Source organism: Psittacula echo, assembly GCF_963264785.1.
Source record: "Psittacula echo genome assembly, chromosome: Z".
In the NCBI taxonomy this organism is placed as follows: domain Eukaryota; kingdom Metazoa; phylum Chordata; class Aves; order Psittaciformes; family Psittacidae; genus Psittacula; species Psittacula echo.
In genome coordinates this window covers 14,557,071-14,578,703 of record NC_137742.1, presented here as the reverse complement: position 1 = coordinate 14,578,703, position 21,633 = coordinate 14,557,071, and the positions used below count along the sequence as shown (strand labels likewise).

Genomic DNA, 21,633 nt, shown 5'->3' with positions numbered 1-21,633 from the left:
CCACTGATGACTTTCTTTGTTGTGATCCACATGGTTAAAAAACAACTATTAAGATTATCAAGAACTTAGGATTCACATATTTTACAGAATTTCAAAGAATTACTAGATTTCCACTTGCACAATAACTTCCAAAAATACTCAAACTTCCAAAGGGTTACTCAAAACCATATCTCCATATTTCTTTGACTCCCCTGCAGATAAAGGTTTCCAGATGTTGATAGAAAGTATTTCACCCATCCTACATCCTCTTTTGCCAGAAGCATCATTACCTATGCATGAAAGCTGGCAAAAACCTGCTAGTGAACAAATGAAGACTAATATCTAATACTTGGTTCATAGCACATTGGAAAGAAACTTCAGGAACATTCAAGTGCTACACCTTTTTAAATCCATAGCAAAGTGATCCTCAAGACTCTAGGTGGGTACCAAATTGTACAAACCCGGACACAGCATTCCAGACTTTTTACTGGAAAAGTCTCTGGAAAGAGAGGCTTTAAGAAATTTATATGTGCTCCTTGTGGATTATTAGACTTCACATCTGAGTAATTACATTGTAATTAAGCTCCTGAAGGCAGAAGCTGGAGAAGGAGAAAAGAATCAGAGCATCCACTCTGCATTCATACTGATGTTTATCTGTCAGAAAGCTAAGAACCTGATGATGACAACAGAATGTGAGGAAAACACTACTGCCAAAAGATTTTAAGAGAATAGAATCACAATGCGTAAATGGAAGTGTCTCATACTTTTTTTTTTTTGTATTTAATATGATCCTATTTACCACTTTCATATAAATGAAATGTTTTCATAAAAATGGGATAAGACAAATTCATCCTGGAACTCTGGCTAAACCAATCTCAGAATTGGTAATAATCATCTGGAGAATATTTGTCTTCAGCAGACTTAAGAAGAGAAAAAAATCCCTTCAAAAGTATGGTTAACAACTGCCCGGAGTATTCTACATAGCCCATATGATTTAAGTACATACTGGAAGAGTAAATCCTAGGACTAGGTACTAGGATTGAGGTAATAATAAAGAGGTAGTATTGCAAAGTGAATTTGTTAAGAGTAAGTATCATCAAATCAAAATATATTATTCCATAAAACAATCTTGTGGGTTAAAGAGAACTGATTGCCATATCTAGCCTTTAGCATGTCTTTAGCAGTTTCTCCTAATAATTTCAGTAACAGCTGAGGAAGTATGATCTAGACAAAAATATGGTAAGATTGCAGTATACCCTATAGAAAAACTGTGTTCATCAACTATCAGTTGTTCTTCGTAAAAATGGATAGAATGTAAGTGAACAAATACAGATTTCCAGAGTACTGTCTTAAGAACAGCAGTTTAAATTATGTTATTTATAACTTCTCATATAACAGAATATTTTATTAATCTAAAGATCATAACAGCTTTTGATGTTTAGTCTTTGAGAGGCCCACCACTCCCTTCAAAAACAGAATAAAAAATTACAATTTTCTTGACTAATTAGAATAATTTTTTGAAACAAAAGACATTCAGTGAGAAGCACCGAAAAAATTTTATTCACCTGAGAAAGAACAATTGTAACATCATGAGAGGAAGATAGATAAGTTCTACAGAAAGACACCAATATGCTTAAAACAAGTTGCAATATGAATATGAAGTCCTTATATACAACAGTAGTATCATACGAACTTGTCTACAGTACTTTTCTGACTACTCATCCTTCTAAGTCTTCGAATAGTTACAGTTACAACTCAGGACAGTACAACTCAAGATAATTCCAGACCACTTAAAATTCAGGCAAAAAAAATCAAAGACAAGTAGAAGCTCAGAAATGGTGGCTTATGTAAAGATGATAGAAAGAGACCATGCTGCTCTGCCTGGAGAAGATCAGATTAGTGCAAGACATGATAATGTTCTTTGATGTGTAAATGACTGCTACAAAAAAAAAAAAAAAAAAAAAAAAGGACATGAATGGTTCTTCCTTGCCCACTGCAAAGAAGTCAAGAAGTGTCATGGCTAACTGCAACAAAAATTATTCAGGCTAAGCATTAGGAGAAAAGCTTTCTAGCACTAAGAATTCAAATGGGTTGCATGGCAAGAATAAGGAAATTCCATTTTAACAACCAACATTTTAACAACAACATTTTTGTAACTGACATTTTAACAACAACAACAAAAAAATGGAGGTTATTGGCAGTATATACTGGTACAGCTCACCCAACATCAGATGGGATAAGATGATGGGAAGCACCCAAGTTCTTTCCTGTTCTGTTTTCTAAAATCATTGAATCTTCTTCTAGAAATCTTCCCCAAGTTTTGTACCAGATATAAAGAAATCATGGCTTATTTTGATTAATAATGCTGACATCCATTTTCAGAGACGATAGCTTAATTTAAAATTCAAACTTAAAGGGACAGCACATGAGATAAAGAAAGAACATACACTGGAAGGTTTTTAGGGACAGACTGCATTCATTTTCCACTTACTCTTTCAATAGTTTTCAGGAAGGAGTCCTACCACTTTCTCCAGAGCTTCAAATGCCTCATGAAAAAACTCAGCTTTGGCTGTTCTAGCTTAGGACTGATGTATTCAGAAGAATCCTTGCATAAGAAAATTAAGACTTGAAGAAAGAAACAAAAAAGAATGTTTATTCTGGCCCTGTCAGAAAGAATCTTTTGAGTAAATTTCTTCCACCTTTCTTTTGAAGGAGAGAGGATGAGATGACACTTTTTCTTAACAAGTACTTTTGAGAGCACTGAAGTTTGTAAACAGATCTGAGAAGATTCCTAATTCTTCTTGCCACCCACAATGCACTGAGAGGCAAAGTGTAAAGAAATCTCTCTGAAGAAGTCCTATAAATCCCTATGAAAATAAAAGCAATAGTTCCAAAATTTTCGGAAAATAATCAAATACACATTAAGAATTTCTGGAGGGAATACAACTTATTTCTAGAAAAGACCGCAAAATCCTATACTTTCAGAAGGGTTATTGCTAGTCCTAACTTAGACGTTTTCTCAGGAGTTTAGGAAACTGTATGGAAACAGGACTGTAAATTATATGAACACTTCTCTTTGGAATGCGATGGACTAAAATCAGTGTGGAAAGCTTTCCTTTATGCAGATCTTTAGATGCTGTCTTACACGAATCTTTTCTGAGGTATCAGAGCTGCAGGAAACTAGAAGAAATGGCTAAAGGATTTTGATGTGTGACTGATCCTGGATAACAGAATCCACAGAATATTTAATGAGATCAACAAAAAGAAAATAGTCCATGTTAATTCTTCATAGGTGAATTCATAAAAATGAATTTTTTAAGAAGGCAGATGTGGTAACAGACGATAGCATGAAAGCAGAGCCAAAGGACAAACACCAGCCTAGAACTTCCGGATAAAACTTCAGCTGCTCTGGTACCTTTATTAAAGTAGTATAGCAAAGATTCATATAACAGAGAAATTTTACTCAACTCAGTAAGTGAATAAACAAAATAATACAACTTCTTCCATCTCGCAATTATTTGCCTCAGTTGGAAACTTGTTCCTTGTTCAGATTCTGTCAAACACCCAGCCATGGTGAGTCTTAAAGTAATTCAAGACTATGCAATCACATTCTCCACACCTCAAGAAGTCCTTGCTACTTTCACGTCAAAAGTACGAAGTATAATCTGTACCTATACCTTTGGTAATCACCTCAAGTTTCTATGTTATATAAGGAAGCTTAGATATAACATCCTCCCTGAGATCTCTCTTTGGTACTGATGATGCTTAGTGCCATTCCTTTTGTCCTCCCAAACAAATAATGAATTATTTTGCTAATTTTCTTTATCAAAGTGTGCAACCTTTCAACCAAACTTCAAAGGCTAATGAAAATACCAATAAAAAAAAAAAAAAAAAAAAAAAAAAAATCAACTTTTTTACATCACTGGAAAATTTATCATCACAACTTCCACTCCAAAAAATAGGCCAAAAACTCTCAGGGATCCTACATTCCAAATATCACTTTAATTATCTACACCTCTCCCATAAATTTCTAAAATACGGTATTAGAGAAAGTAAATGTATGGCAAGATCCTTGCAGCATCAATTTCTCTCAATCAGGGTTCATTAATCTCCTTAAGAAGACAAAATGGTAGCACCATTAGCAACAGTACTTCAGTTGTGTGCTTTATTAATAGGAAAACTAAAGCTAACACACAGGTCAATAAATCAAAAAGCTCCTCTCGTACTTTTTCAGCCTCACTAATGCTGAAACATTACAATCTAGACTGTAAAATCAGATTGTTTTCAGAAATAATCTGAAAAGGTATCCCTTCAAAACTGGGTTCTGACACAGCCAAATGAAACAGTAGCAACTTTAACCAAAAAATAATTCAAATATCCTTTTGTCCAAGCAGTAATCATGTATCTGAGTGTAAGTAGCTTAGATTCACAATGTTGTTGAACTGATCAGTGTGACAAAGACAGAAAAACAAACACATTTAGTCTTCACCATTTACATAAGTCTTACAAGTCCTTTAGCACACAACTTCATGAAATACTGATGATGCTGGCATGCTTATACAAGTACTTCCACTTCAGCCACATTTCTTCTATCACTGTTTAACACAGTATATGCCTACAGAAGATGAACTACAGAGATCACTCAGCAGTCATAGGACCATAGGATAATTCGGTTAAGAAGGAATCTCAGGAGGTCTTTATTCCATCCTTATGCTCAAAGCAGGGTGAGCAAGGCCACATTATGCAGAGCTTTACTCAGCCTGAACTTGAAAACCTCTAAGGATAGAAAATGCACAGATTCTCTCACCAACCTTTTCCAACACTTGACTGTCCTCATAGTGAAAAGGTTTTTCCTTAGACCTAGTTAGAACCTCCCATTTCAATTTAAGTCTACTGTATCTTATCCTTCCTCTACAACACTGAAAAGCCTGACCCATGTCTTCCTGATAATCTCATCATAACTACAGAAAGGTTGCTCTAAGGTCCATCCCTGCCAAACACATCTCTTACCCAGGCTGCACAAGGCCAGTAACTTCACCTGCTCTGGAATCTCCCTTATCTCTTGTTCTCATTCTCCACCTAACCTGACCACAGTATCACAGTATCACAGTATCACAGTAGGTTAGAGATTGGAAGGGACCTCAAAAGATCATCTAGTCCAATCCGCCTGCCAGAGCAGGAACACCTAGATAAGGTTACATAGGAATGTGTCCAGGCCGGTTTTGAATGTCTCCAGAGAAGGAGACTCCACAACCTCCCTGGGCAGCCTGTTCCAGTGTTCCATCACCCTCACTGAGAAGAAGTTTCTCCTCAAGTTTAAGTGGAACCTCTTGTGTTCCAGTTTATACCCATTACTCCTTGTCCTATCATTGTTTGCCATTGAGAAGAGCCTGGCTCCATCCTCATAACACTCCCCCTTTATATATTTATATACACTAATAAGGTCCCCCCGCAGTCTCCTCTTCTCCAAACTATAGAGACCCAGCTCCCTCAGCCTTTCCTCATTAAGGAGATGCTCCACTCCCTTAATCATCTTAGTTGCCCTGCGCTGGACTCTCTCCAGCAGGTCCCTGTCCTTCTTGAACTGCGGGGCCCAGAACTGGACACAATACTCCAGATGCGGTCTCACCAGGGCAGAGTAGAGGGGAAGGAGGACCTCTCTCGACCTACTGACCACCCCCTTTCTAATACACCCCAGGATGCCATTGGCCTTCTTGGCCACATCTGGAAAGACTTAATTTTGTTTAGGGCTAAAGAGGAAGAAAGCACTGTTGCATCTTTGTTATATAAATATATACATAACAATCTATATTTTATAATATATACATCTTTATTATACATAAACACTGAAAAGGAAAATTAGAAAGAATATGCCCAAATCCCCACCTTACTAAGTCTCATGTATCTCAGTCATTGCTTCTCAGGGATAATACTAAAAACCGCTGTATGCATTCCAGATTTAGCATAAAGAATTATTTTGAGCAGATTTTTCCTCTGTTCCCACAGCAGACTGACAGTTCACCCTACTCCTTCTCCACAGCTAAGTTTTTCAGGCTTCATTTACAATATATGTATTGAGTTCATTGCACTACATTCAATTTCATGTCCTTAAGATTTCATGATTGCAAATAAGTGTTGCATGTTAAAACACTTTTGAGGTGGTTAAGCATTCAATACTCGTAATGCTGCCTTTAAACCATTTCCTATGTAGAGCAACTGAAACCATTCTTCTAAAGAACTTAATCCTCATATTGGAAAGGATTTAAAATCCTTCTGTCCTCCATGAATTTGAGCTTTGATTTGAAAGATGATTCATCAATATTTGGACTTTCAGAAATTTCTTCTGGATCAGGGCTCAAAATAATTTTGCATCAAAACATAACATACTCTATAATACTATCTGAATACAAAAGTCAGGATGAACAACTAAATACCTTTCTAAACATTCTGTTCTTTAAAATTGGGAAAAAATACACTGATATGTATGACTGCTAGACTACCTTTAAGGGTTCCATCACTTCCAGCTGGAGAGCACACTGACTGTGGTGATCTCAAGGAAAAAGATGCAGCATTCCTTATTGAAGGATCGCCATCCTAAAGTGATGATAAAAATTAACATTAGAAACATGAACACTTGATAAGAAAAAAGACTGAAATTAGCACACATGCTGATAAAATGGATTTGACAAGAAAGCATATAAGAAATATTAGAAAAATACTTATTTATATAAAAATATTTGTAAATTAGACTGCTTAGACTATATAAGCAACATTCCAAAGAACAATCAGCCCTAAGAATAATTTAACATGACAATAAATTTATGTACATGTCTTCTAGCTAGATAAGCACTTTTGGTACACATGAAGATTTCATTTAGAAATTTTCTGTTACAAGCACTCATAGTGAAGAGCTGAAAAGCAGCAGATACATGACCTCTATACAATGTCAACTGAAAGAAACTGAGCATAAAATGAAGATTATCAAAGCAAACTCATAATTTTTTTCAGTTAACCTACCCTTGAAGCTAAATTTAGAATGCCATCTTTAACAGTGAAGCAAAATTAAGACTTTGTATCATCAGGACTGAACAGAATCTCTAGCATTCTCATTGCAGCAGCTGAGATAGTCTCATGTAAAACATAACTGGAGTGACTTTAGCTTGTTACTTCCTGTCTCAACAGTTAGATAGGAAAAAACTCAATGGCAGTATTGATAGCACCTCCCCAACATAGCAAACAAGTTCTGCTGTCTTCTTAGTTCTACACAGAACAAACTGCTTGAATGCAATTCATAATTTCTGACATGCTTCTTTATAATACAATAGTAATGAAAATGTCATGATGCTCACACTCTATCTTTAATAATGTAAATGTGCTTTCTTACCCCAACACTATCTTAAAATTAAACATGAAACCCACTATTCAGACTACCACTTAATGTTTTACCTGGGGTTTTTACTGCTTTCACGGAGCTCTCTACTGGTCAGGAACATACTTGTTCACACAACGCCCAAACTAGATTTAAAAGTTCTTCAGAACAGTATTTCCCATTTTTAGCAGTCGTTTGTTTTTTTTTTTTTTAATGCAACCTCTATAGGAATTTTTGAGGAAATAACAAACTAACAAACCTGTATCTATGAAGATACAAGTTCTGTAACTATAAACAAACTGCAAAAAGTCAGCTCTTTTAAAGAGTAAAGTCATTCAAAGGAAGTCTTCAAAGAAATTCTAAGGTTATTTAACCTTTATCCTAATTAAATGGGTTATTTCAGTAGCTAATATTCTAGCATGGTCCCTGTTGAGGTAGCTCAATACATGCAGTTCTTACATACAATTTTTTTTTTTTCTCCTGAACTATCTGTCTAATAAATACCTTTTATCCTTTTCACCAATCTCAACCCAATTGATAGAATGTTAGAAGCCTCAACTGTAATTACATTGACACGTTTGCATGATAAAAATCAGCAGCCAGTAGTAAGTTAGAAAGCTAAATTGGCATTTCAAGGAGAGAGAACCCCACACGCTCCCTGTGACAGGGCCAAACAGCCAATTTCCACACATGCACAGCTGTAGACTAGACAGTGTAAATGTTACACCTTGTGAAGGTGTAGATGACACTGCTTACAGAAAAGGAAAGAGTTTGATATTCATGGACTGAAAGTGCTTACAAGTCAAAGAACATAAATCCTTAAGAAACTATATTTCATCAGTTGCATCATCCATGGACACTTAGAACACAATTCTATTAGTTTTTTCCTCTTAGTGTTTTTCCAATTAAAGCGACCAGGGAGGGTATGCTCTATATTTTAGCAGTCTGCCCATTTTGAATATGTTACATTTGTAAGCTTTCATGAACTAGGATGTGGTTGCATTGCTTGCACCATAAAATAATGATGAATATTTTTAAATACTCCCTCTTTAGTGTTATGAAGTTATTCTGAAGTTATTCTTAATTATTATGAAATTTTTCAAAAATCCTGTCTTGTTATTCTTAAGTATTATAAATTTATTCAAAAATCCTGTCTTAACAAACCCAAGTTTATCTTGATAGTTTAATATAGTTGGGGGATAGATGTATATTTAATGCAAAGAACAAGGAAGACTGATACAAAAACATAAGACTGATAAGACTCGTAACTCTCTTTGAGTTCTACTGTATTAATCCTTGCAAGGGATTTGGAGACTCTGGAGTTAACTAGTACACTTGTTGAATGCAACACTTTTTTGCTTCCACAAGATAGTTTAGGAAGACAAGAGTCACCCACATTTTTTTGTAAAACACAGACGCAATCACACCCACCCAAAAAAAAAAATCAAAACAAAAACCAAAAAAAAAAGGCCTGCTTGCCACCAGGTTTTGATGAGAAAACAAAACTGAAACTCAAGTGCCATTAACAAGATTTTGTGTCAAACTTGAAAAGAAGAATCCCAACAAGCTTCATCCACATGAAGAGATGCTCATTATGAAGAAAATCAATCAGTAGTTCAAAAAAATCCAGGAGAAAGTTGTGGGATCTTTCCCTTCAGATTCAAGACTTCAGAAAGAATTTTTCCCTTGTGAAATAAAAGTCACTAAAGGAACACATCTTACATAGAAACCAGGCCATAAAAGCATATAAGAGATCAGTAAGAAAAGATGTCCATAGGAATTCTTGCCACAGACAACAGTACTCTTACCCAATAGGTTATTCAGATATATCAAGTCTAATGGACAGTTGCAGGGATCTTCAGAGAGACAAGTTAACTATACAACTATTTACAATCTAGTATTGTTTTCACCAACACATTGCTACAGTAATTGTAGAGACACTCTACCATTTCTTTAAAATAAGCCCACATATGAGTTTATGTGAAGATTTCTTACTTTTCTTTATTTCTTCAGAATGAATGCTACAAACAGTTCCAAAGGAAAGAGAGATCTAGCAAAAATTAAATCTCACACAGTAAAGTCACATGGTTGAGTGGCATCAGAAATCAAAATATATTTTCAGTGGCTTTACAGATTAACAACACAAGAAAGTATCTGACTTCTGAGGCAGCTAAACACATACTTCCTTTATCATAATAAATATTTACTTTATCATAATAAACTGATTTAGTTAACATACATCACTACTTAATCTGTGCACCATCTGTAGGTAGTCTTCATTTGAGCCATGTCTAGAATTATCAGCATGATGATTAGCTGAATTTCCAGATAACTGACTTGAAACTTTATTTTCATGGAGATTCCTCATCCCAGCTGTGACAATGGGACTGGATACTGAAGCTGAAATACAGAAAGTGTAAGTAACTATACTGATATATTCATACACTCATCAACTCTTTTAAAAGTTTCAGAGAAAAAACCATAATAGTGGATATTTATGTGTTGTATGTGTAAGCTCTTGAATCTGAACAAGAATCTACATTGCTGATTGACTCCTTTTGCCACAAACATCTTGAATAAAATTCAATATCTAAGATTTTAATTTTCAAGAGAATTTAAAAACTAAATTTCATGTACAGATTATCCATGTTATTATCCACATTCATCTTAATTACAGTCAGTATCATAGTCTTACTGGTTATAGAAAACTTTGGTTTTCTCCATATAATTTATTTTCACTGCCTTTAGTAACTATCAAGATATTCATAAGGCATACAACATTACACAAAGAACCATCTATATCTATTCTAAGCACAATGCTAAACTTCAAGAACAAATTATTTAAAAGAATCCAATGAGAAATCTACTTACCAATAGAAAAATGCCCTAGATACTTTAACAGTGTTCATGTTTTTCAAGAACGTTTTTAGAAAAGGGAAGTACAAAGACATCCATTCATTCCGAAGGTCATCTTTACCAGTTACTGCATACTTTGAGCATATTTCTAGCCAACTTAGAATTAATTTGGTCAACACTACAAAGATTTTGGTAAGGCTAAGTAAGCTGGCAGCGAAACTTACGGTATCTTGGCAAATCCAAGGATTTAGCTAGTACAGAAAAATGGCCATAGCTAACAAGTAGAAGTGTTTGGTTTGTTTTGATTTGTTGATTGCTATGTATACACACCAACTATGCAAAATGGGCACAGCTGGCACATGGGTATATGTACACATACTTTTTTTTTTAATAAAGTGTACGCTAGCACTCTGTAGAATCAGGTAAGCAAAGCTTAAACACACCTGCCAACTCAAAGATTTCCATTAAGCATGTGACTCTTTAAAAGAAATTAGAAAGCTGTGAAACGTGCACATGAAGGTAAAGCTGACATAAGCTAGAAGAATAAAACAAACATCACAGACTTACCTTGTTGCATCTGCGGATGTGGTGTATAACTTGGAGGGTGTGAATATGGCATGTATCCTGCAGGGCTTTGAGGAGCATATGGACTAGGCACTGGGCTGTTCTGTTGTGCCAAAAATCTGTTACCAGAGCTTGTCTGTGGTGGCACAAACCGGCTAAAAATAAAATGAAGATTTTAAAAGTTGGAAAAGCAAATTTAGACAAAATTATTGATACAAAATTTCAACATAATCAATAATCTCCCCCAAAAGCAGTATTTTAGGCTATCAATACCTTCCTAAGTACAATTATTACTTAGGAATCACAGCTTAGGTACTACATTAATAACAGTAAAGACCAGAATAAAAAGCATTCATACGGCCTCCACCTAGAGAAAGGATCTGCAGTTTCCATAAGTTAGTCCTAGAAGTTCTAATGAAAGTGACAGCTAAGTTTTAACTAACCACTAGGTCAGTAGGATTAACAAAGAGCCATCTGCTCTAAATATGATTTCTCCTGGAAGATTTCAAAGATATAGGAATGTGGTAGGCAGTTAGGTAGGACCTGACACAAAGTCCATTCGATATAACTTACTCTTTCCTTGGCTTTATCTTAGACTGATCCTACAGATAGAAAGCCATAAAAATAACATAGGCTTGTGGCAATAATACATGCACATTACAACCCAGTAACTGGGTCAAAATGTACTTGCACGAATAACTGACTTTCAGTGTAGGAAGAATTTGCAGTTAGCTGCCCTTCCCAATCCATTTAAAAGAAAGCGTTACCTGGAAGGACTATGTGATATAGTGGTTTGTTGATAATTGGAAGATGCAGGACTACCACGCATGGAATTCTGAGAAATATTAAACTGTGACATCATCATCCCTATTAAAAAGAAATAGCAGTATTACTTTACACACATTTCCTTTTTATAATCAATAAAATCTCTCAGTTCAGAAATTATTATATACAAAGAGATCATAAACTTTACAGCCATTAACATCATCTACCCATTTCTAGTGTTAGAAACCACTAGAAATGATCACTAGAAATGATTGATTCTGTTTAAGATGTTCATTTTACATCATGACATAAAGAAGTGTTCTTAAGGCAGTGTTAATTTAGTTTTACATATTAACAGTGGCTCTTTCCTCTGTTCTTTACTGCTTCCCAAGCCAAAACCTACCAGTAAATAGAAACATTTTGTAACAGGACATATATTCCAAACCCCAGGCTGGTGTGTACAGTATTCGTTGTGCCAATAAGTGAAAGATTTCGAAACTTTGCAAGTCAGAAGAACACAGAAAACTTACCTCCCATTTTTCAAGCAAGTACAGCAAACAATCATCTGGGGCTGTGCTGCAAGTCCTCACCACTACCATAATGCCTTAGTGGTTCCTTCCTACCCAGGGACAAAAGCTTTCTATTCCAACTCCATTACCTTTTATAAGTAATGTCATCAAAGAAGGTGCTGAAATACTTTAGTTGCATAGCAGAACTAATATACCAACTGTAAGCTCCCATAGCCTGTAGATTCCCACAGTCATGCTTCGGAATTTCTGAAGTTGTACTAGCTGGCAAGCCACAAGTACCGAAGTGCTTTGAAACTAACTAATTGAAGGGGCATTTGGACAAGGCCCCTAATAATTTGCTGTAACATTTTTTCAGGCCTGAAGCAGCTGGGCAGTTGGACTAGATAATCATTGGAGGTCCCTTCCAACTAAAACTCTATTGTATTTTGTTCTAACTTGACCATTAGGGAGAATTTAAAGGAATCTTTTATTTTTCCTCTCTTTGATACAGGAATAAAGAATTGCCTAGTAATAGCATTACACTTGAAGTGATGCAGAAACAAAAAAAAAAAAAAAACAAAAAACCATAACTTTCACAACTTTTAAGTTATTTTAATGACAGAACTTAAAATACTACAGCTAAATGCAGTGTCAGAATCCATGTGCACACTGAAGCTTGGGAAGCCACAGCAAGTAGTACAAATATTTTAAAATAAAAGTTAGACAAAAGGCTGACAGGAGTCCCCAGTGTAGAGTGTTTGGGAGCTGTCAATCCTTCAATTGCTATCATGGATTTCAATTACTGCAATATTCACATATGCAAAACTAGTTTCAGAAATCCTCCCTGAGGTCTGTCACCCTCTTTTTCTCCTCTCCCCAGCAGAGAAGAGATGTGATAATCCCACAGGAATGCAGCCCTTACTACCTCCAGATAGGTGTGAAGTGCTGCACTCTAAGTACATTAGCACACAAAAACTGGCCCAAGAGCAGAAGTCCCCTGTTGTGCTGAAAAAAACCGGGAGACCTCCCTATGGAGGACACTTCACTGTCCCAAGTAACAGAAGGGGACTTCTCGACTCTATGGACACTGGTTGCCTCAAATAGAGGCAAGTGAGGAGGAGACTCCAGGGATGCTTTGCTGCACCGTGCCCACTTCCCACCTCTCACCTCTCACTGCCACTCTCAACACCAGCTGGGCAGGGTATTTTAGTCAAACTACCAACCCTTATCATTCACATATAGGAAACTGACAGAATGTGCCCGAACGAGCACAAAATAGACAAAGAAAGTTTAATTCTATGTTAAAAGCAAAAACTGTGCTTTCAATATACTTTAAAAATTTTCTATGTATCCTCTCCTCCCTAACTTCAAGACACATTTTAAACCACAGATTCAATAGGTTTGATTTAAAAGAATCACAGGAAATATAGAAATTAATCAAATTTTAATACCATTAAAAACCCAACCAACCAACCTAACCAACTGACAAAACACCTAAAAATTATTCTGTGACAGACAGCTCTCACTTTTCTCTCTGTTCAGGGAGGGAGCGGGATATAGGAGGCAAAACCTCTGTAACTTAAAGAAAAACTAGAAAGCAAAATTAAAAAAACCCACAACAAAACAAATAAACAACTAACACCAGCCAAACAACAACAAAAAAGCCCCAGTGCCTCCAAAGTTCTCAGACAGATAACAACCATATCTGATAATAATTAAATAAGAAATAAGTAAATGCCTCAAATATTTAGTCTAAAAAGGAGTTGAACTTGGTTTGCTGCCATTAGCACCAACATATCTTCTTGTACATTGTAGTCATATCACTAAGCAGCAGATCTATGGCTCCACTGTGCATTTCCGTACCTTAAATATTTAAGAATTTGTTCTAAATGTAACCTTAATTATTAACTTGTTTTATATATATATAACTTAACCTAATATATATATTTTGTGTATATATATGTATATATAAAAAAACTTAACCTAAATTATTAACTTGAATATCAGAAATGCTCAGGTTTGAGAAAACATCATCCTAGTAGTAACGCTACTACAATGAGTTTCCTTATAACATACTTCCAGTCTTGCCTATGTTTTGCCCTTCTTTTTTTTTTTTTTTTTTTTTAGCATTCCTACTAAATTACTAAACATCAAAGAATGCACTACATAAAACTGCAGCTCAAGGTGACAGGAAGTCTTGTATGATTAAACTGTATTACAGCATCAGCATGTTTAAGCTAGGACTGCTCACCAATAAGTGATATTTCAGTTAAATATACACTCTTATTTCAAAGTTTTTCCCTTTTACAGAAACATACACTTGAATTTTTGTAGAAATAAAAAAAATTATCCAGGTAATTTATGTTTACAGAAATATCCATATGATTATAAACCCCAAAATTCACAAGTTCTGATAAAAAGCTTGAAGGGAATATGAATTCCCTCTTGAACCCTAAGCAACGCTATGAATACTAATCTATTGCAATATCCTATTTTAGCTTATCTTCCAACACATATCTGCTGAAAAACAAAGCCAAAGTTTTGATAGAGAAAAGAGAAAAAAATTTTATGAAAACTGAAAGCAATTCTAAATAAATCCTAAAAAATTATTCTAAAGAAATCCACTCCACTCATACATCATAAGATGTAAGAAAGGTGTAGTTGCAAGATGACATCCAAAACTGTGTCATCTGATGAAAAGTTCTACAATAAAATTAACATTGTGCACTTGTACACAGTTAGGCCTGACACCACATGGTGGTGTGAATCAGTCTGTTCAGACAACCTGGTGATAGAAAACAGTCTGAAAAAACCTAACTAAAAATCTAACTTAAAGATCCACGTATTTCCTGGTTAGAGCGTAGCCTTTTTCCATTGAAAATAAAGTCACATTTCACCTAGCTTTTCCAGTTATTCATTCCAGGGCCTTCTTCCTCTCAAAACACTTTGCCTATAGCTGTGATTTTCCTCTCTTCCCCTTTTCTTTCCAGTTTTCAGATTTCACACTTACATTTCAATTCTTGCACTCATATAAGTACCAGAATTATATAAAATAAAATTAAATATTCAAAGGAGTTTGAAAGTCTGATCTCTTCTGGTTCTCTGAGACACTTTCTAACTTACTAAAATAACACCAACTCTTCTAAATTTCAAGCTTAATTATTTTTTATTCTGTACCAGTATCTTTCTTCAAGGAGGGTCAAAACACATCTACCAAAGACATAAGGGCTTTTATTTCATTGGGATTATCCTTAACCTACTTAATCAAGCTGCAAAAATGTTTCCTCCTGTGAAGCACAGGTAAATGCATCAATGAACTTAACAATATCTAGCCCTGCATTTCACATTTTCATTAAAGGAAGTTTCGGCCTTCTTTCAAGTAACATCATGTGTTCTGCCCTTACTAAGTTATTTTCAAATATTGATTGGCTTTTTACTCATTGGCATAGATGAACAAACCTCTTTTTGCTATTTCTCCTGTCCAAAACCACCTTAACACTTCCTATGCTCTGTAGACTCAAGTAACACTTCTATTTGTATCTCTCCAGTACAGGCAAACCTTTACCCTCACACTAAGGAAACTCTGGAAATTCTCCCACCTATTTCGTAGTTCACTACTGGTGCAATAATACACTATAATCATACAGATTTTCAGTAAGATTAAGGCATATTTTTCCAACCTCAATTATTTACTAAGACAAATATACAAATGTAGCCATAAAAAATGAAAATAAACTATTTTTAAAAAAAAATCTAATCACTCTACAGATTAAAGTTTGTAGTGAAATTAAATATATTTTTACAAAAATATGGTAGTATATTTACATGCTTATTCTACTAGAATCAATCACTCTCAGAAGATGTCATGGTACACAGGTTTATATCACTATCAAATACAAGGTAAGGCATAAATATCACAGTTGGACTCCATATAAATTTGTCATTAGTATCAGGCCCCTAAACTTCAGAACAACATAAAATGCAATAATAAATAATCAAAAATCCTTACCGCTTTGTACCCCGTATCTGTTTTGCATGCTTTTCTCCCTGAAAACATTAGGATTCCTTGCCAGGATAGCCTGCAGCAAGACTGGTATATCTCCCTCTGGATCATCACTGCCAAGGTTATCTTTCAACTCTCTGGAATTGTGGAAGTAAGCAAATAAAGAGGCAAATGCATTTTCAAATTATAAGAAACTATGAGTCAAGTAACAAAACAAAACAAAACAACAAAACCAAAAACCAAAAGAACAAAAAAATAAAACCAAAATGAAAGAAAACAATTTACTGTTAAAATAGACAAAACCAACCTGCAAAGCACTGCTCCCTGCCTGTATGGCTTTTTTTTTTTTTTTCTCTTTTGTTTAAGAAATGGCACAAGTGATATTCCTACTAGTCTTTAGAATTATTTTCTGCTACAAAGCACTTCTATTTGCATGCCTGTCAGTTTCAGACTATTATAAAAAGTTTCTTATGCCCTCTTTTATGTTGTGACCTTTCTCACAAAAGTACGCTTTGGCATAACTTCAATAAAGTATAATTGTAGGAGTAAAATTAATATACGCATGAACATATAACATTCATGTTACAACCCATTGCTTTGAGAAGAATTTATTTTAAAAGGGAAATTGGCATATCTTTGACATCACAGGATTCCCTCTTAAATATAAAAAAAAAAAGTAATGTATTTTCTATAACTATATCCATGCTTTCAGTTATGGTTTGCTTTAAGGACTTTTAAAAGCTACTTTCACTTGATCTAAACAACTGATTGGAACATGCAGGAAAAAGAGTGTTGCCAAAGTAAGACAATTCAAAGCACAACAAGGGGAAAAAAAGATAAAAAATAAAATAAAAAGGAAAGGAAAGGAAAGGAAAGGAAAGGAAAGGAAAGGAAAGGAAAGGAAAGGAAAGGAAAGGAAAGGAAAGGAAAGGAAAGGAAAGGAAAGGAAAGGAAAGGAAAGGAAAGGAAAGGAGGAAGGAAGGAAGGAAGGAAGGAAGGAAGGAAGGAAGGAAGGAAGGAAGGAAGGAAGGAAGGGAAAGGAAAAGAAAGGAAAAGAAAGGAAAAGAAAGGAAAAGAAAGGAAAAGAAAGGAAAAGAAAGGAAAAGAAAGGAAAAGAAAGGAAAAGAAAGAAAGGAAAGAAAGAAAGGAAAGAAAGAAAGAAAGGAAAGAAAGAAAGGAAAGAAAGAAAGGAAAGAAAGAAAGGAAAGAAAGAAAGGAAAGAAAGAAAGGAAAGAAAGAAAGGAAAGAAAGAAAGGAAAGAAAGGAAAGAAAGAAAGGAAAGAAAGAAAGGAAAGAAAGAAAGGAAAGAAAGAAAGGAAAGAAAGAAAGGAAAAGAAAGGAAAGAAAGAAAGGAAAAGAAAGGAAAAGAAAGGAAAAGAAAGGAAAAGAAAGGAAAAGAAAGGAAAAGAAAGGAAAAGAAAGGAAAAGAAAGGAAAAGAAAGGAAAAGAAAGGAAAGGAAAGAAAGAAAGGAAAGAAAGGAAAGAAAGGAAGGAAGGAAAAGAAAGGGAAAGAAAGGAAAGAAAGGAAAAGAAAGGAAGGAAAGGAAGGAAAGGAAGGAAAGGAAGGAAAGGAAGGAAAGGAAGGAAAGGAAGGAAAGGAAGGAAAGGAAGGAAAGGAAGGAAAGGAAGGAAAGGAAGGAAAGGAAGGAAAGGAAGGAAAGGAAGGAAAGGAAGGAAAGGAAGGAAAGGAAGGAAAGGAAGGAAAGGAAGGAAAGGAAAAGGAAAAGGAAAAGGAAAAGGAAGAAAGGAAAGAAAAGAAAGAGAAGAGAAGAGAAGAGAAGAGAAGAGAAGAGAAGAGAAGAGAAGAGAAGAGAAGAGAAGAGAAGAGAAGAGAAGAGAAGAGAAGAGAAGAGAAGAGAAGAGAAGAAGGAAAAGGAAAGGAAAGGAAAGGAAAGGAAAGGAAAGGAAAGGAAAGGAAAGGAAAGGAAAGGAAAGGAAAGGAAAGGAAAGGAAAGGAAAGGAAAGGAAAGAAAGGAAAGGAAAGGAAAGGAAAGGAAAGGAAGGAAAGGAAAGGAAAGGAAAGGAAAGGAAAGGAAAGGAAAGGAAAGGAATGAAAAGAAAAGAAAAGAAAAGAAAAGAAAAGAAAAGAAAAGAAAAGAAAAGAAAAGAAAAGAAAAGAAAAGAAAAGAAAAGAAAGAAGAAAATTAACAAAAAGAGAACACATCACCATACTTGCTGGCCCAATTCTTAAAATACGTAAGTTCATTACCTAACCAGAATGGACATGGGTCTCACATGGGTGTCTCAAAAAACTTTCTTTCTGTATAATCCTGGGTATACAACTTGTCTACGTGCATTATCAACCAAAGCAGAACACTAATGAGGATTGCAAAATCAAAACCACAAAGTCTGCACTCCTAACTACCAAGAATAGAATAAGCAGTAGATCTATAAAATATCTCCCACAGTTATGCATAAAGGCTGCCGGACAATTATTAGTGTTCAGACTGATTAAAATATTTTACTCTTGTACAGCAGTCATCTGCTAAGCAAGCCCAGTAAAAACTCTGCATGTTCTGATTTTCAGATTCTCACAAACATCCTTCTCAATCCAGTTAATTTTGATTTCAACAAATACAGATATGATGCAGCTGAAGTTCAAAATACATACATGTGATCTGTTGACACCTGATTGAGACTGTGGACAAGCTGTGAAACCAAATTTTCATCCCTGCAAGCCAGAAGGCAGTTCACCTCTTCAGCTATGCGTCCATTGAAAAGCAGGCTTTTTGTTGTTGTAGCAGGTAAAGGTGATGGAAGAGGCAGCTGGTTCAAAACTGTTATCAGATAACAGAAAAGAGCTCAGAGTCATTTCATGGAACACAGTAATAGAAATATGCACACTTTCTCACTCCCTCAACGTGATTAAGTAAGAAAACTTGATTTAAATATAGGGAAGATTTTTCGATTTTTTTTTTTTTTTTTTTTTTTTTTTGGATCAAACACACACAAATGCTGGAGGCTGTTTTAAATAAAGTAATGCAGTCAAGTCTAAAAGTTATATTACTATATTACTGTAAATATTTAACTGTGCTAAGGCAAGTATTATGAATAAAAGCATACTTTTAAACATTCCAGAATATTAAGCTACTTATATATATCAGCTTTCTCTTCCAGGCAAAAGCATCAATAAAAAAATGAAATGCAAAATCCTTGTAGTTGCATGCAGTACTGTAAGTGCACCAAGAATATACTTTAAGGTTTCTACTCTGATCTTCATTTTTAATTAATGTTCCCACTTTGTATGGTCAGGGTAGATTAAAATGAAACAAACAAAAAAATAAATCCACCCCCAAAACAATCCACCAAAAACCCAAACAACAACCAATTAAAGCCACTAATTAAATTCTCTGGTTTTTCTTGCCTTGTATTTGTTCATATGTAAGTCAACTTCTCAAGAAGAGGCTAATATCATTGGTTGGTATGATTACTAAAATGTTATCTCAGTCAATATAACTATTCATAAATCTTGGTAAAAAAGATTTAATTAAAACACCCATCACAATATTTCAATCAGCTTATAAACCAGCACACTGTACTTTCAGAGGGCATTCTTAGGTCTGCAGACATAACAAGAAGTGTACCTTATAAGCCCTGACCAGATGATTTGCAGAGCTACACAGACAAGAGGAGAGTAAGCCAGAAAAGTCCAAAAAAAGCTTGCTACTTTCTTGGGTCCACAAAAACAAGCTGACACTAACTTCAAGTTCCCAGGCTGATTAAAGCTCTGAGATAAAAAAAAACCAAACAAGCAACAAACCAAACCAAACAAAAAAGCCTCAAGCAAAATATACTCTGTTGATTCTTTTATGTTTTGAAATTCTTTATTAAAAAAAAAGGGGGTGTGTGTGTGGAATTCCAGTATTTTTCCCCCTGTATAATGCATACCATTACTGTATTTAGAAATACACTGCCATTTAAACAGAAGTGTATAATATATTAAACCAGCTAGCTTTCATTACTTGCATCAGATTACATTGAAAGTGTCAGAAACTTGGAAAAAAATAGCAAGATCAGTAAAACATATTTATTAAAACAGTATAAATTTATCTGGTTAACCAGCTACTCTACTACCTCTGGTCATCATGTGTTTTTAGGGCAACAGGTCTTGCCTATTGCAGTTCCTTACCTTCACACAGAGAAAAATAAACCAAAGCAGTTACAAAACTATCTCAGCTGCTCTGCTGTTTCTAAATAACAGATAAATATGACAGATAAGGAAGCAAATGAACCAAACACAGGCTAACCCTACCAAACATAGTGGAAGCGTTCCAAGAAACTCTTGCACCAGAAGTCTAGCCAGTGACTTCTACCAGTTAAGTATTTTGATTTTCTTCAGAACCTTACCTGCAAATACTTAATGCTGGAAAACTTCCCATAGCCTGGAAAACTAACTCTTTGCATAGGGATGATTCATTATTAGATATACATGAAGATACATAAAAACACATCTAAACACATAAGCAGCATCTTCCAATTTGGTATTTCAGAATATTAGAAGGACATGAAGATGTTTTTTTCTTCCAATACATCCTCTTTTTTTACTGTAGGCAGTTAAATTCAATTGCTGGTTATATATGTGCGTATTCCAAGTGTCCCTTGGAAAGTTTCCACATTTCAGTAGTATCATAATAAAAACAAGAACTTAGAAGTTCCTATGTCAGAGTCCAATTATCCTCAGACAACTGAGCTATGAATTCTTTTCTACGCTTTATAAACAACAAGCATCTTTGTTCAAACTACTCTTATTACACTGGTTATTCTAGGACCTCATTACAGTAATAATAGATCTCCTCTTAGTTTTCTCTAAAAATATATATTTGGTCACATTATAAACCATTTGGGTTTCTGCCAGTATCAGGTTTTGATGTAAACAGTTCCTTTCCTTGAATCTTGTCTTCCTGATATATTTAAGGACAGTACACACACCTTATCTGCTCCTCTTGTAGGCTGAACAGCTAAGAAAGAAGACAGTTTCAGCTGCTGATTTCCATTGTACAGCCAATCTTTGCACCTATTAATTAGAGTAACTTTTTTGTACCTTGTCCAAAATTAAGGAACTAGGTTTCAAGTATATTCAGCACATTCCACAACTCCAGTTAGTTGAGCATCAGTCTAATCCTCCCTCTCCCACTCTCTCTCTCTCTTTCTGTTTCTCCCTCTCTATCACTCTGTCTTGGTTATCATGATGATGTACATTCTAGAGAAGCATTTTATAATTTATCTGGTTTTCTTTATTTGGGGGGTACCCAGATATACTAATGAATGATATTCCAAACAAACATGCCCCACTCCTAGCACTGTTCAAGGCCAGGTTGGATGGTGCTTGGAGCAACCCAGCCTAGTAGAAGGTGTCCCCACCCATGGCAGGGGCTTGGAACTAGATGGTATTTAAGGCCTCTTCCAACACAAACCACTCCGTGATTCTATGAAACAATGAATTCCTGTATTTTATTTCAAGTTTCCTTAAGGATTTTTTCTTTAACGCGCATTTCATTTCATGTTTAAATTAGCATGTTTTATTTGAATAGATTTTCAAAATTAAAGCAATGAGAAAATTAACATTTTTAATGCCAAATCTGATTTTG

The 21,633-nt window shown here is 35.0% G+C and overlaps 1 protein-coding gene across 9 annotated transcripts in view; it reads right to left on the bottom strand.

Annotated features, from left to right (window-relative positions):
- Positions 1 to 21,633, bottom strand: part of NIPBL (NIPBL cohesin loading factor) — a 159,580-nt gene that overhangs the window by 75,026 nt on the left and 62,921 nt on the right. For all 9 annotated transcript variants that reach the window (XM_080636687.1, XM_080636691.1, XM_080636689.1 and 6 more), the window contains exons 3-8: positions 18,657 to 18,822; positions 16,052 to 16,182; positions 11,536 to 11,635; positions 10,772 to 10,923; positions 9,588 to 9,748; positions 6,480 to 6,573 (exon numbers count right to left, since the gene is read on the bottom strand). In XM_080636687.1, the coding sequence (XP_080492813.1) occupies positions 6,480 to 6,573; positions 9,588 to 9,748; positions 10,772 to 10,923; positions 11,536 to 11,635; positions 16,052 to 16,182; positions 18,657 to 18,822 (804 nt within the window). The remainder of the gene's footprint in view (positions 1 to 6,479; positions 6,574 to 9,587; positions 9,749 to 10,771; positions 10,924 to 11,535; positions 11,636 to 16,051; positions 16,183 to 18,656; positions 18,823 to 21,633) is intronic.